At 42.0% G+C, this 15312-nt stretch overlaps 1 protein-coding gene across 2 annotated transcripts in view; it reads right to left on the reverse strand.

Moving 5' to 3' along the window:
* The window catches only part of RSPO1 (R-spondin 1), a 182552-nt gene that overhangs the window by 17509 nt on the left and 149731 nt on the right, over positions 1-15312 (reverse strand). For both annotated transcript variants that reach the window (XM_066574856.1, XM_066574862.1), the window contains exons 4-5: positions 12244-12390; positions 9507-9698 (exon numbers count right to left, since the gene is read on the reverse strand). In XM_066574856.1, coding sequence (XP_066430953.1) covers positions 9507-9698; positions 12244-12390 — 339 coding nt within the window. The remainder of the gene's footprint in view (positions 1-9506; positions 9699-12243; positions 12391-15312) is intronic.

The following is a 15312-nucleotide window of genomic DNA, read 5'->3' on the forward strand; positions in this document are numbered from 1 at the left end:
CACCATCTTTTATTATTCTTCTAATACACTGCTATACTTCAATATAGCAGTGTAATATAAAGCCTATGAAGCTCAGTCAGAGGCTGAGCCTCATAGGCCACCATAGCTGGCAGCCCCAGAGGTCATATTCATTCAATCCATTGGGACCTTGCGATTGTATCACAAGGGTCCAGTGGGTGACAGAGGGAGCATTGACCACGGCATGTGAGGGTTTAAACAGTGGGGATCAGAGGTTTCTCCAGTCCCTGCTGTTTGAGCAAGTGCCAGGCTGTTATCCAGCAACTGAGCACTCATGCCAATCTTCTGATGAAGCACCATGAAAAGGTGATTATATCAAAATAAAGCCCCATTAACAGCTGCTGTAAAGGCATATGACTGGTTGTCTAGAGGTTAAGTAAAATGTTGTAAACTTAGTAACTTAGTGCTAACAAGTAGGCTGATAGTAAAATAATGCAAGGTGTGCCTTAAGAATGCCAAATTCGGAGTTGATCCAGATGATTGTTGATGGTTCAGAACTCCAAACAAGAACTAATAAAATTTCTTGAGAGTTTCAATGCATTTCACCCCACAATAAACTTGACATTAAGCTACTCGTATACAGAAAGCAACTTTTTGGACACCACCCTAAAAATCATTTAGTAGCCAGGTGTGGGGAGAGTTTAAATTACCCTGGCAATCTGCAGCTTTTGCGATGGACACGTGTGCAGAAGCTAGGGTAACATCTGCGGATAAATCCGGGGCCCTTAGCTACCTAATTTCATCTCCCCTCATGGATATGATCCATCAGGAGAGATGAAACCAACCTTTTTTTTTTCAAACTTTTTTTCAACTTTTACATGATCGCTGTTATCTATTGGATAGCAGCGATCATGTGACCGGGAATTGCATACAGCGGCTCACGGTGACAGCTCCCTGCTCTTGGCTACTCATAAAGTTTTTAATTTCCTGGGCCTCCCGGCCCTCTGCACATGGAGGAAGACACTGGATAGCGCGGAGGACCGGGGGTGAGTATTCTCAGCTCCCCTTATGGATCCGATCTGTAAGGGGAGCTGAAACTTTAATTGTTTTTAACTTTTCATAGACTTTAACGGGAGTGGGGTCCCGCCCCAGGATGACAGCTCCAGTAACTGGCAGCATGGAGCTGTCACATCCTGAGCCTGCAGGGCTGTCATTCCCAGAGGATGCATGTTTTTACGTCCTCTGGGAATTAAGCCCAGCAGGCCAGGACGTAAAAAGGCAATGGGCTGGACACTAAGGGGTTAAAGGGAATTTAGATTATTCTAGATTGTTCCAAAAACTTCTTCCCCTCCAAACAGCTTTTTCTAATACATTTAAATTAGCTGTACAGGATATTTTTCAGCCAGCGGCAATAAGGAACACTGTTGAAATTGAATAAGCTATTAACATCGATATTTTTAAAGTGGGTACCAGTCTGTAGCAAAACTCCAGTATCTATATATAGTTCCAAATCTAAGAAATCAATCTGATGCACTGAGGATTTGTGAGTGAAGGATAAGCCAAATGTATTGTTATTCATCAAACTTATGAATTCTTCTGTTTCCATATCACTACCTAGCCAGAGTAAAAGCAAATCGTTAATATAACATTGTGTAAGAGAAACCATAGTGTCTGTTGAACACCATCTTGTGTCTCTTCCATTTTCTAACGTACTTGACAAACTATTTAGATATTTTTGTTCAGAAGAGTGCAAGGCCTGATAAAGAAGAAAAAATCTTAAAAAATTGACCTTCGCTCACACAAATGTGCAGCCAGACGGACTTTGTCTTAGACACTTATTAGTGAATAGAACTCTTTATTACCTGTTTTACTTTATTTGACCTTCTATACATATAGAAACCTTGACTAAGTTTAGGAATATTTATATTTTACCAATTAATGATCTTAGACAGCACATTACTAGGGAGAAGACATTTGTCCTGAGACTGACTTCACTGCACATGCTAAGTTTACTAATCAGTAATAAAGAGGCGTAACAAGTTATAGATATGCTAAGTCAGGTGACCTTTCAATGTATTTGTTTTGAAGGACTATACATTATTTGGCTGGTTAACCAAATAAACAGAATCATTTGCGATTTACACAGATGCAATGTGTGACCTGTGATTCTCCGAGCAGCTCGTACATACCCTAATTTGGGACATAAGAATACACCTGAAGTGCTCCAATGGGCTAAGAATCGATCAAATAGAATCTTACTGCTGAATTCATGTATTGTGTACAAGATCAGAGACTTGAAAAACCCCAAGTAGAGGTTAACAAAGGTGGATGTGAACCGCATCCCCATGGTACATCCTTTTATTTGTTGAAAAAGAGATCCCTAAAATTCAAAAAATGACTTGTTAAAAGGAAAGAGATGTTGTCCAGTAAAAACATCCTTTGTGTAATTGGCATTCGTGTATCCAATGAAAGAAAATCGCTCCAATGCCAAAACACATTGCACCCTAATAAAACGAGTCATGGTCATCCTTCTTTTCTTCAGCTGCAGGTGCATTAGTGAGTTGGGCCATCAACTCACCCAGATTGGAACCTTAATTAAATTAGCCTCCTTCCTCCCTAACATACTGCACAATGGAGCACTTTTTCTGTCCTTTCAGTTTAACAGAAAAAGTGTATTTGTTGCTCATAGCAACTATGATTGGCTGCTAGGGGCAACAAGACACTTTTTTATTTAGACAGTTTTAATAAATGGTGCTCATCTTATCTAAAAAAAAGTCTACAGGTTTTTCTTCCACCACACTGTGACCCCTTTGCGTGACCTTTGCTGGATGATTTTGGTGTCATTAGATTTGTGACATCCTCACCACCACCGTAAAATTATAACATTTGCGTTTTCTACATTGAGTGACTGTCAGGCCAAGTCAAAGTTCCTATTTTAAGTCTAGCGGCCCCATTGTGCTTCAGCCAACATCACCACTAGTGAGAGTCAATCATTGCTGAGCGATGTTCATATCAAGTGCTTACCAGTTTGACTGTTGCCATGTCCCCAAAAGGTGGAAGACCAACCCGTAGACGGGGGAACAGTTCCAGCTGAATCCGTGGCTCGACAGTTCTTAAAACCTCTGCAACTATTTTTCAAAACATTTTATGTTCACGCAGCAACCATCAGGTCAATCTAGTTATGTTAACCCTTTGCAATCCAATTTTGGATTCAGGGTTTTCCTAGGGGGCTTTCTCTTTCTGCCATTATACAATGGTGCCATCTGCTGGCTTGAGCCAGTACTGCGGTATGTGACATGCTGGAGAGGCCTCTGACAACAGAGTGGCCAGTAATCTACAGTAAGAATACCCTGCCGGACGTCTTCCGACATCAGAGCTGTACAGCCTTCAATCAGAATGTCTTTAGACGTCAGACAGTGGATTGGAAAGGGTTAATTCAGTGACAAAGTTTACTTTTCATACTGTGGGAATAATTTAGCTCATTATTTGCCTTTTTTATTTCTTGTGTTTTTGACCTCTTTTTCTTTGTTTTTCCTGATAATGCCTTGTCATAGAAAATTCTTCCTTTTGAGTCAAAATATATTGGCCACCCGAAGGATGCACTCACATGGACAGAACAAAAGTAGCTGGCAAAGGGAGACCATGTTTCACAAGATGCGATTCGGCACGCGTCCCAGAGAACAACTAAATCTTCTTCACAGATGAGGACAAGCTATCTTTAGATAAATTCAGACATGGCTGCATAAAATGAACAATGCACGAAAAGTGAATGATTTATTCTTCATCGCTCGATCATTGAACAATTTTTTTAACAATAATCATTCCGCGTAAAAGGGCCTTTTGGTGCTGTTAGAGAAAAACATGCCTCCCAGCAAGTTGAAGAGTCTTCCTTAGGAAGGGTAATACACCTCAGTGCTGAGAGAGAAAGTCATGCCTCTGAAAGCTAAGAAGACTCGTAGCCCGGGCTCACAAGACCATACGGTAAAACGCTGCGTAAAAATCGCAGTGCTTTACCGGCATTGAGAAATGTGTATCCCTGTGTATTGTCGCGTTTTTGCCTGCGCATGAACAGTAAATTATACACACACTGCCATGCATTGGCTTCCTGGTTTCTTCTATTTTTTACTTTTTCTAATGATTCCTAGCAACATGGGTAAAAAAGCCATACATATGCAATTGAATTGCGTATGCCCTTAATTTCGAGCTCACCTGTTAAAACAAAAAGCCTGTACGTTCGTAAAAAGCGGTAAAATAGAACGCGCTGCATTCCTTTTTTACTTTATTTTTCACTTAATTTGCGTGAAAAATATGCGCAAGTATGAATGGAGCAATGAAAATGAATGTACTTTCATTGACTCCATTCACGGTGTATTATGCGAGCGTACATTACTCGTGTAATACGTAATGAAATTATGCTTGTGTGAGCCCGGCTTTATACGGAGAGGTAAAATCGTCTCTAGCAATAGCGTATGCCATATTATTCTGAGGAAAGCAGACAATCTGCTTGCCTCTAATCAAGACCAAATTCAAGCACCAATAATTTTATTAAGAAACATAAACCCACTCAAATTATACAATGCCACCTGTTTACAAGTTAATAGTCTGCAAAATAACCTTATAGCACCAATTGTTTTCGGCACCAGAGAAAAGGTCTTCATAGCAAGAATACTGATTTTCCCTTCAAATATTCCATTCCCAGTAAAGCAATGACCAGTATTAACAAAGTGTAAAGCAAACATGGAAGGTATGGATTTGTGCCATTTTTACGTGGTGTGCTCACAAGTAAACTCTAAACTTAAAGTTTTACCCTAGATGGGAAAAAAATATTGCGGTATGTAAATAAACTTTGCAACATGAGCAAAACTGTGAGCACAGCAACTTTCCATGAAAGTCAGTTTTAACATGGGTGGACCCACAGGCAAAGCTACTTGGATACTAAGAAGTGAGAGTGAGTGATGAAGATCCAACAATAAAGTTTAATAACATTAAGGAAATATTGTGTTCACAACTGAACTACGCAACCAATATCTTCCCCAGCAGTGTCGTCACCCTAAATGGAGCGCTGGCCGAGCATGCACAGTCAGCGCCCAATTCATTTTAATGGGAGTGACGGAAATACCTGACTGCCGGGTATCTTGGCAGTCCCACTGAAAGTGAATGGAGCGTTGACCGTTCATGCTCCTTTTAGAGTGACAACACTGCTGGGAAAGAGCCAACCCCACAGTGACAGCAGAACGGGACACAGGAGTCCCAATTTCGAGATCAGTTGGGTTCTCAGCAGGTTATCTCCTATCCTGTGGGTAGGGAATAACTTGTTATTCTGGTAAAACCCCTTTAATATCAGTGTGCCTGTGTTCAGACTGATGTTATGAACACAGCTGTGTGAAATTCTTCACAGTCCGTGGGTGTTGAGAAGTAGCAGACGTATTGAAGATAGATTTGTTTCTGCAATTTTTCTCCCTGTGTTGATGTTTTGCAGCTCTAACGCTTGAGGTTTTGTTTTGGAGATAACATCCGGGGGTCCAGCCAAGTTTATACAGGAAGAATGTAAGCTGGCCCCTTTTAATTAATGCCCTTTTAACAAATGATACGTTATCAGACTAAACCAGAGTCTAGAAGTTCACTCCAGAGAAATTCCTGGAGCGCTAAGGTATGGTAAACAGAAGTCCACTTCTGTAAGCTCCGCCACTAAGACGCCTGTGGCACCCCATGCTCGAAGGGCAGGCAGCTGCACACACCACCCTTTTATCATCACCCACAGTTGTTGCAGTTTATTGGCAGTCTACTATGTGTTCCAGGTGAAGCCTTCTTTATAGTCATGTCTGACTTTACTTGGTACATCGTAACTGGCAGCCAGTCAGGAGACTTTATTACTCTGCGGATTTGGTGGTCTGGAGGATTCGTGAGTTTAAGTGGTTATCTGCTGTTCTACATAATCTGAAAACATTAGTCAACGTTAGAACAAGAAGGCTTTATTTTATTTTCATTGGGTTACACTAATATGTTTTTACTGGAAACACTTGAAAATGGGAAAAACATCTGCAGCAACTAATAGTTCTCATCTGAACACAAATAATCTGTTTTAGAACTAGATCTGTGACTAAATCTCTTTTCCTTGCCTTAAAATCAACAAAAAGGGACTCTTAAACGTTAGGGTAAGTAGACAACTTTCACTTGTGTATATAGAAACACATTCGAGTATGCATTTAATGGAGGAATCACATCTCAGTCTGAGAACAAAGGTTTTCTTTCTAATAACTATGGCCATCAGTAGTTGGCTGGTGCTTCTTAAAGAGAAGCAAATAGAAGAAATTAAGATGAGGGGAAGGTGGAAATTATTTGTGTCTATATTATTCAATATTTTGTTTAGATTTACTTAGACATTAAGAGTACGTTTACATGGGAAAACTATCGCACCTATGCTTTCATACAGGAGAGATAGTCGTTCAATGAATGGAGGAACAGCATGCCGGAGATCTCTTCTGTCCGCCCCCCTCCATTCACAGTGAACAGGCAGTAGATGACTGACTGCCCGTTTGCACTAAGCAAGAGTTTGCTCATTAGTGCTTCTTTTCAGTGAGCTGTAACAAAGTGACTAGTGACTAATGAGCAATTTCTTTCTCAGTACCCTGTTGAGTCCCATTTTTACACAGTATGACTATCACTGCAAATTGCTTGTTTGAGCAATTTTTTGGCCAATAGTACCCTTAAGCCCTATTGTTGGCCATACACAAGAGTTTTCAGATGGACAAAGTGGCTGATTTAGACCATTTTCTGAGGACTGTTGGCTCCTTAGTTTGACATGAAATAGCATATCAAACAACCATAAAAGGCACAGGTGTGGAGAAGTTGATCTGCTTTTTTTAACCCCTTAAGGACCTAGCATGGTAAATATATGACGCTTGGTCCTAGGCTTTAATCTTGGCCAATAGCAAAAATACGGCACATGATTAAAACCTCAGTTCCTGCAATCAACCACCGACACTGTCGAGGGCCCTGGAGGAGAATGGAGAATCGTTTTTTAACCGCTTCTGCCTTCTCCATCCCCGGCCACACAGCACTCAATGAACGCTATGTAGTAAAGAGTGAAAGTGGAAGTATTACTTCCATTGTGTGAACCAGCAATCATGTGACCCTCTCCTAGCAGACCCACATTAGCTCTGTTAGTGACTGATGTCACTACAGGGGATAGTTTTGCCCTGGACTACAGTGGATTAAGTATGAAATTTAAAAAAATAAATACAATGTGAATGACCCACAGAAGAAATCACTGTAGCAGGAGACTTCAGGTCAGAAAGGGGGTTCACTGAGTGTCTATTCACTTTCTAAAATATAACTTTTAATAGATAAAGTAAAATAAAACCAGCCCACGGCTATGGGGAACGAGCAAACACAAAAAACACGAGGACACAAGCATTAAAAAGTGCTACGCTTGTACGCGAGTATCAGCATAAATTATTGGCTAAATAGCTATTATATATCCCAAAGAAGATGCGATGGGGAAATAATTAATTTATGCCATATGAAAAATCTATCACTTAGAATGCAGAACTCTTATCTAAGTAGTAAATGGTTCGGTTGGTCGGTTCAACGCATTTCAGCTGTAGTGATACAGACGCATCAGGAACCACTTAACTAGAACCTCTCAAAAAAGTACTGAGTGAATCTCAGAAAAATCTGAGAGATTCAAATAACAGCAGGGGGATGACGCAATGGCCAGGCCCATTAGAAATAGGCTTAAGGTGCAGGAGAGAAATAGCCCCCAACCCAGAATCAGCCCCTGTTCAAAGCGAAAATAACAAACAGCATCCCCAGCCTTGATGGTAGACCGGGGATGAATAACCAGGTAGTTTTGCGTCTGTTCTTTTATAGCAAAAGAGTGCAACCGCCTCATAGGGGTGTGGAAACAGGCCTATCACTGTAAGAGATGTCAGCACAAAGGCCCACCCACAAAAAGGGGTGACGATGGAGGAAGTTATAGCAATGGTACTAAATGTCTAAATGTAAATGCACTTTTGAAGATCAAGGCAGATATTCCTCCTAGGGCAGGTGCAGGGCAAACATCCTATCTACTTATAAATACAGGCCCAAGCTCTTACCCTCTGATTATCGCCTGCAACCCCCGGTATACCGGGCACATGGAAATGCCTACTGGCTGACTTCATGTCACGTTATTGTGTCATCACGTATTGCCGTGGTGCATCCCATAGGGACACAACTTGCGGCGTCTGCGTAGTATCGCGGGACGTCATCACGTGGATTGTTAAAGTATTAGTTCTTTTTATAGAGTTTTCTTTTTTTATTGTATAAAGTTCCAAGCTGTTTCAAAAACATTTCATATGGCTAGACAACCCCTTTATTGCCCTAAAGCCTCTCTTACATGGGACAACTGTCTTAAGTGCCCGACAGCCATACCATCTATAATTGCTCCTGTGCTTTCACACTGAAGCAATAATTACTTACTGAATAGAGGAGGAGTGGGCTGGAGATCGTTGCAGCCCACACACCTCCATTCAGTAAAGAGGTAGTCGTTCATAGATGAATGACTGCTTCATTGCAAAGGCAGATACTGTAGCAGACCAACAATGATTTTATGGTGTACATGAAATTGTTACGCGTTGCTCCTGGAACCTATAGTTCTATAGATTACCAGCAGCACAGTTCCACAGGTGTAGGATGATTGAGCTGGCTGGGTGTGTAAATTGCCCCAGCCAGCCAATTACCACCGGTCTGTGCAGATATGCTCCAGACCCTTTTAGTAGAGGGTGCTGGCCATTTATTTATTATTCCTTTCCCTCTCAGTAGTTGGTGGTTTGTGTTATGCATGCTGTTTGTTTGAGTTCCTTTCCCTTTCATCAGGTGCGGCCTCCAGACATCTGATGTCCTGTATGTTGTCAGGTGGGTGATATCTGACATGTTCCTTTTACGTCAGATTGGTGTCTGATGCTTTTTCTCCTTTCTCAGTGTGTGGACACTTGAACTAGCTCCTGTTTATCTATGCATGTATGAGGTTCTGAATGGGGTTACCTTCTGTCTGATGGTGTGGACCAGGCTTAGTGTGAACAAGGTCCTGTTCAGTGTGTACTATGTTGCAAGACAATAAGGACCCTTGATGTGGGCGTATGAGCTTACATGTTTCAGAAAAAATACAAATCAATACTTTTACCTACTTTGTCTAGTTGTTTAGTATATTGGAAAGTATGAAGCCGTCCAGTGTGGTGTTGGGTTGGCTGTCCCTATTTTTCCTGCGGGTTGTTGTGTGCATGTCTGGTTTATGCTTGTTTGTTGTTGGTGTTCGGCTGTGTATGCACGTCCCAATTCCCCTTGCTTCTTTCCTGTTATACAATTTGTTGTGTTCATGTAGGCCGTTGTTCTCATGGCCTACACGGACGTAACAGAAAGATCCAATCAGCAATTTATCACTGATTGCTCTTTCACTGCATGCATGTATTTTTCACAAATATTGTGCAAACTGCTCAGTTTGCATGATAATCGGACCATGTAAAAAGGGTCTTAGTTGAGGCAAGGCCAAGCACTTGAACACCTACCTTTAGGGCATGGGCTTGTGGGTGTTGTGCATTTCCTCTTCTCTGTAGTAGGCGGGCAGAGAGACTCAAGCCCCAATGGTGGTGCCTTGAGAACCTTCCTACTTCTCTTTTCAAATCCATTTTTTCTTCCACATTTTTTCCGTTTAGGAGTACATGGACCCCATGATCCCCATTCACTCATTTCACATTGTGCTGAAAGACAATAAATAGCACTTAATTAGCATATTATGCAATCATATCTGTAAAGAATGAGTACATCAGTAAAAAAAGAACTGTTGGATGCTATTAGATCATAATGAAGAAAAAAATGTCTTTTACTTATAATGTAAAAATAGCTCTGCGACATATAGTGTATGTAGGGCGCGAAGACATGATCAAATGTAGAATAGCTGAACAAATAAACTAATGATAAAATGACAAAGGGATAGAATATTTGCAAATCTTGGTTGTCTTTGTCCAACATAACTGTATTAAACCAATTTCTAATAACTGTGAGGTGTTAAGCTAACATCACACAATGTTTAGGCACTGCTTTTTGCATAGCCTTTTGTTTCAGTTCTATTGAAAAGTGCACTTTAGTATTCTTTTCAATACAATTGAATACTAGAAAATGGCAGTTTCATACCTCTAAGGCCTTAGTCAGACGGGCGTTTTTAGCCGCGATTTGCGCATGCGTCCGGCGATTTTATAAAACCATTGCTTTGCAATGGTACCGGACACATGAGCGCTTTTTATGCGCTCGTCCGATAAATTATAGAACAGAAATCACAGATCGCACCTATCTGCAATCTGCGATTCCTGTTCTCTTCTCTATATGCGCTCAATGGGGCCGGCGGCAGCAGCGCCGACCCCATTGAGAACATATAGAAGACAAATCATTCTTCTCTGCCACAGCTGTAACAACTGTGACAGAGAAGAACGATGTTTGCCCATTGAATTCAATGGAGCCGGCAATACAGCCGCTCCATTGAAAGCAATGGGCTGCCGGCGTGCGCGGGGTGAATTGTCGGGAAGGGCTTAAATATATAAGCCCTTCCCTGCAATTCATCCTAAAATGTGTTAAAATAAAAAAAAATTGTATACTCACCTTTCCGCTGCAGCCGGAGTCCAGCCGCAGCCGCTGTCAGTTCTCCTGAACTGCTTCTCGGCACTAATCAGCCGGCGGGGCTTTAAAATCCCCGCCTGCTGAATGATCTGCCTCTGATTGGTCACAGCCCTGACCAATCAGAGGCAGGTTTCACTCACACACCCATTCATGAATTCATGAATGGGTGAGTGACTGCTGCCTCTCAGCGCTGAGCCAATCAGGGGCAGGTCTGACTCACATCCATTCATGAATTCATGAATGGGTGTGAGTGAGACATGCCTCTGATTGGCTCAGCGCTGAGCCAATCAGGGGGCAGGTCTGACTCACACCCACTGCAGGACGGCCGTGCGGAGCTCCGGCTGCCGGGAGAAGGTGAGTATATATATATTTTTTATTTTTACACATTTTAGGATGAATTGCAGGGAAGGGCTTATATATCTAAGCCCTTCCCGACAATTCATCCCGGGCTCGCCCGCAGCGCATTGCTTTAAATGGAGCCGGCTCTATTGCCGTCTCCATTGAATGCAATGCGCTGGACAGCTCCGGCCCGTTTCTAATGAAACGCGGCTAGGAGCAGATTTTCGGGCGATTTGCGGGCGACTTGCGCGCACCGTTCACGCGATTTGCGGATGCGCATCCGTCATGCGATCCGCAAATCGCGTGAAAAAACGCCCGTCTGACTAAGGCCTTAGGCAGTGTTTACCAACTTTTTTTTAGCTTTGGGGCATCCCTAGGAAAAGAGTCTTATCATAGAGCACCCCTACCAAAAAGGGGGTCTGGTCAGGGGCATAGCTTCTGCATTACCTGACCAATGGTGCTTTGCTCACTAGGGGCCGCCAGGTGAAGGAGGTGGCAAAAGCGCAAAGACTTTGAAGGTGAAAGGGAACAATATCTTTTGAAATCAGTTGCAGTAGCGCAACTAATTTTGAGTAAAAATCCACACCGATGATGCTAATTTTTACTCTGTTTATTTGTGGAAATGCTGCAGATTTTGCAGTAGAATTTCCTGCTGTGGAAAATTCACTGCATTCCAGCTATATGCATTTTTTGTGGATTTCACCCAATCATTGAGAAGAGTGAATTCCACAGTGGAAACGGCAATAAAATTGACATGCTGCAGAATTAACTTCTGCACCACATGTCAATTTCCACATGGATTTTGTGTGGATTTTTGCTGCATCTTGTGGACAAGATTTTTAAAATTTCATCCATTTTGCTGCTCCTATAAATGCTGCAGAATTTCATTGCAGAGGTTCCACACAGAAATTCCTTAGTAAATCAGCCCCGTGTGGACCCAGGCAGCGCTAGGGTCAAAGCGGAAAAACTGCTATGACCCCTGTGTAGAGGCTGGTGCTTGTAATTACAGTCGAAGCTCTCACTGAAATCAGTAGGAGCTCTGTTTGTAATTGTAGGCTGGGGTCCCATTGACTTTAATGAGAGCTGCGCCTACAATTACGAGCCCCAGCCACTACACAATCATTCCGCTATGACACCGGTGTATTCCAGCGGGTGCTGCCTGGAAATCCCATTTAATGTCAGCTGAGTGATTGCCAGTCTGGCTGTTTCCTACTGCTCCGTGGTTGGGAATCACTGCTCTATACATTCAGCGAAATCCTTCAAAGGTATGTGCCAAATGCATATTAGACTTACCGGAGCTGCATTCATTTGTGCCATTTGCTGCAGTATATCCATCTGGACAGATGATGTAACATACTCCTTTATGTAAATAGAAACCATCATTACACTTTGTACAAAATGTCTTGCTGAAGCAATCCTCACAGTTAGTCATTTTACATCCTAGACAAAAGAATAGAAAAAGAATTACAGTCGATGAATAATAATCCAAATCACATATTGTATATGGCATCTGTAGATGTTTTGTTATATCTATACTAAACGGTTGAAGGAGTGTTTAAAATAGGGACTGGGTGGGGGGTAGGCAACCAGAGAGATAGGCGCCTGCAGACGGCCGGGTCGGATCCGACTGCGAGAATTCTCGCAGCGGGACCCGACCCGAGCGTCTGCGGAGAGCAGCGTGATACTCAACTCCTTCCGCGGCTCCGGCTCTTTTATGTGCATGCGCAGACCGGAGCCGGTGCCCGGGGAGTGAGAAATAGAGCACGCCGCAATTTGTTTGCCGCGCGAGATTTCACGCGGCCAAATCACGGCCTATGGCAGCTTCCACAGACGGAAATTCCACGGGAAATCCCGACGCAGAATTTCCGCCCGTCTGCAGGTGGCCATAGAGGAAAAGACAGTGTAGACAGTGACCTGGGACTAAGTAATGGAAATGAGGGTGGAGCAGGAGAAGGGGTTAGTATACTTAGAACTGGCAGAATAGTTAGTAGGTATACACGTAATATAAGAAATAACCAAAACCTTCTAAACTGTATAGTGACTAATGCTAGAAGTCTGACCCATAAAGTGGACAAACTAGAAGTAATAATGTCTGAGGAAAACCATGACATAGTGGGAATAACAGAGACCTGATTGGATGAAAGCTGTGACTGAGCAGTTAACTTACAAGGTTATAGTCTGTTCAGATGGGATCGTGAAAAACAGAAAGAGGGAGGGGTTTGTCTTTATGAAAAATCCTGTTTAAAGCCCGCTTTACTTGAAGATATAAGTGAGGCAGATGAACATGTGGAGTCTTTATGGGTGGAAATGTATGGAGGGAAAAACAACAATAAAATCCTCACAGGGGTTTTCTTTAACCCCTTAGTGACGGAGCTTTTTTGCTTTTTTCCATTTTTGTTTTTTCCTACTCCCTTTTAAAAAATCGTAGCTCCTTAATTTATCCATCAACGTCGCTGTATGTGGGCTTGTTTTTTACGGGATGAGTTGTATTTTTCAATGGCACTATTTATTGTACCATATAATTTACTGAAAAACTTTTAAAAAATTCTTAGCGGAGAGAAATGGAAAAAAAACGACATTCCACCATCTTTCGGTGCGTCCTGTTTCTACAGCACACAAATTGCAACAAAAACGACCTGATATTTTTATTCTATGGGTCAGTACGATTGCTACGATACCAAACTTGTGTAGTATTTTTTTTGCTGTAGTACTTTTATTTATTTTTTTAAGATATTTAATTTTTTTAAATTATTTTCTGCGGTCATTTTGTGCGCGCAATACCTTCTTTATTTTTTCGTCGATGTAGTTGAGCAAGGGCTCATTTTTTGCGAGATGTCCTGAAGTTTCCGATAGTATCAATTTGGAATACATACGACTTTTTGATCGCTTTTTATTGCGTTTTTTCTGGGAGACAGGGTAACTAAAAAAGTGTATTTCTGGCGTTCTTTATTTTTTTTTTCAGACGACGTTCACTGTGTGGGAAAAATAATGCACTACTTTGATAGATCGGACTTTTACGGACGCGGCGATATCAAATACATATTTTTATTTTATGATTTTGATTTTTTAATAATGGATATGGCAAAAGGGGGGTGATTTAAACTTTTATAATTTTTTTTTTTTAACAATTAAAAAAACTTTATTGATTATTTTTTTTACATTACTTTGAAGTCCCCCTGGGGGACTTTAACATGCGATGCTTTGATCGCTCCTGCAGTATGATGTAATGCTATAGCATTACGTCATACTGCTTTTTTACAGGCAGTCTTTCAAGCCACCCTGTGTGGATGGCTTGATAGGCAGTCTGCTAATGCAGCCCTGGGGCCATTCATTAGGCCCCCGGCTGCCATGACACCTGCACGGCTCCCCCGATCTCACCGCGGGGGGGCCGTTCGGGAGCCCCGAACAGCGTTCGGGGGATTTAAATGCCGCTGTCAGAATTGACAGCGGCATTTAAAGGGTTAATAGCCGCGATTGGCCAAACGCAGCTATTGCCCGCGGGTGTCAGCTGTAATAAACAGCTGATGCCTGCGCTGTATGGAGGGAGATAGCACCGCTACCTCCCTCCATACACGTCCTGCAACAGCAGGACGTAGTTTTACGATAGGGCTGTCACTAAGGGGTTAAACCACAAAATATAACAGAAGCTACTGAAAATCTACTGAAGCAAATAGATGAGGGCTCAGTCAGACGAGCGGATATTCACGTGTTTTTTTCGCATGACCACAAGAAAGTGTTTAATCTACTAAAACAAGCAAAGAAGCACTGAAAACCTATAAGGAAAAACATAAATTATGTAAAAATCAGATAAAAGCACAGCTGGGGACACAGAGACTTATTGCCAAAGAGAGTAAAACTAACCCCAAACTGTTCTTCAACTATTTAAATAGTAAAAAGATTAATACTAAAAGTTGACCTTTTAATAAATAATGTAGGAGAAATTGTAGAGGGCGATTCGAAAAAGCAAATCTATTAAATCCTTTTTTTCCAGTGTATTCACAGAGGAAAATGAAATGTCCGATGAGATGTGAGAGATAATGTAAGTCTCCACTAAATGTCATGAGTCTAAAGGCCCATTTAGACACAATGATTATCGCTCAAAATTTGCTCAAAAGCCGTCTTCTGAGCGATAATCGTTGTGTGTAACTGCACTGACATTGTGCAGTTTTCGTTAAGCCGTCGCTCATCGTTGTCTTTCAGTGTGTCTTTTAGGTATTCACAGCAGGATACAGCTGATACTATTGTTTCAGCTGTATCCAGCTTCCTGATGACAGGCTGGGTATAAAGAACAGAGCGGTCCAGCTCTGTTCTCCATACCCCGCTTGGAGCGCTCGGCTGTATAACAGCCGGGCACACCAAGCA

Source organism: Eleutherodactylus coqui, chromosome 1 (genome assembly GCF_035609145.1).
Source record: "Eleutherodactylus coqui strain aEleCoq1 chromosome 1, aEleCoq1.hap1, whole genome shotgun sequence".
Classification (NCBI taxonomy): Eukaryota; Metazoa; Chordata; class Amphibia; order Anura; family Eleutherodactylidae; genus Eleutherodactylus; species Eleutherodactylus coqui.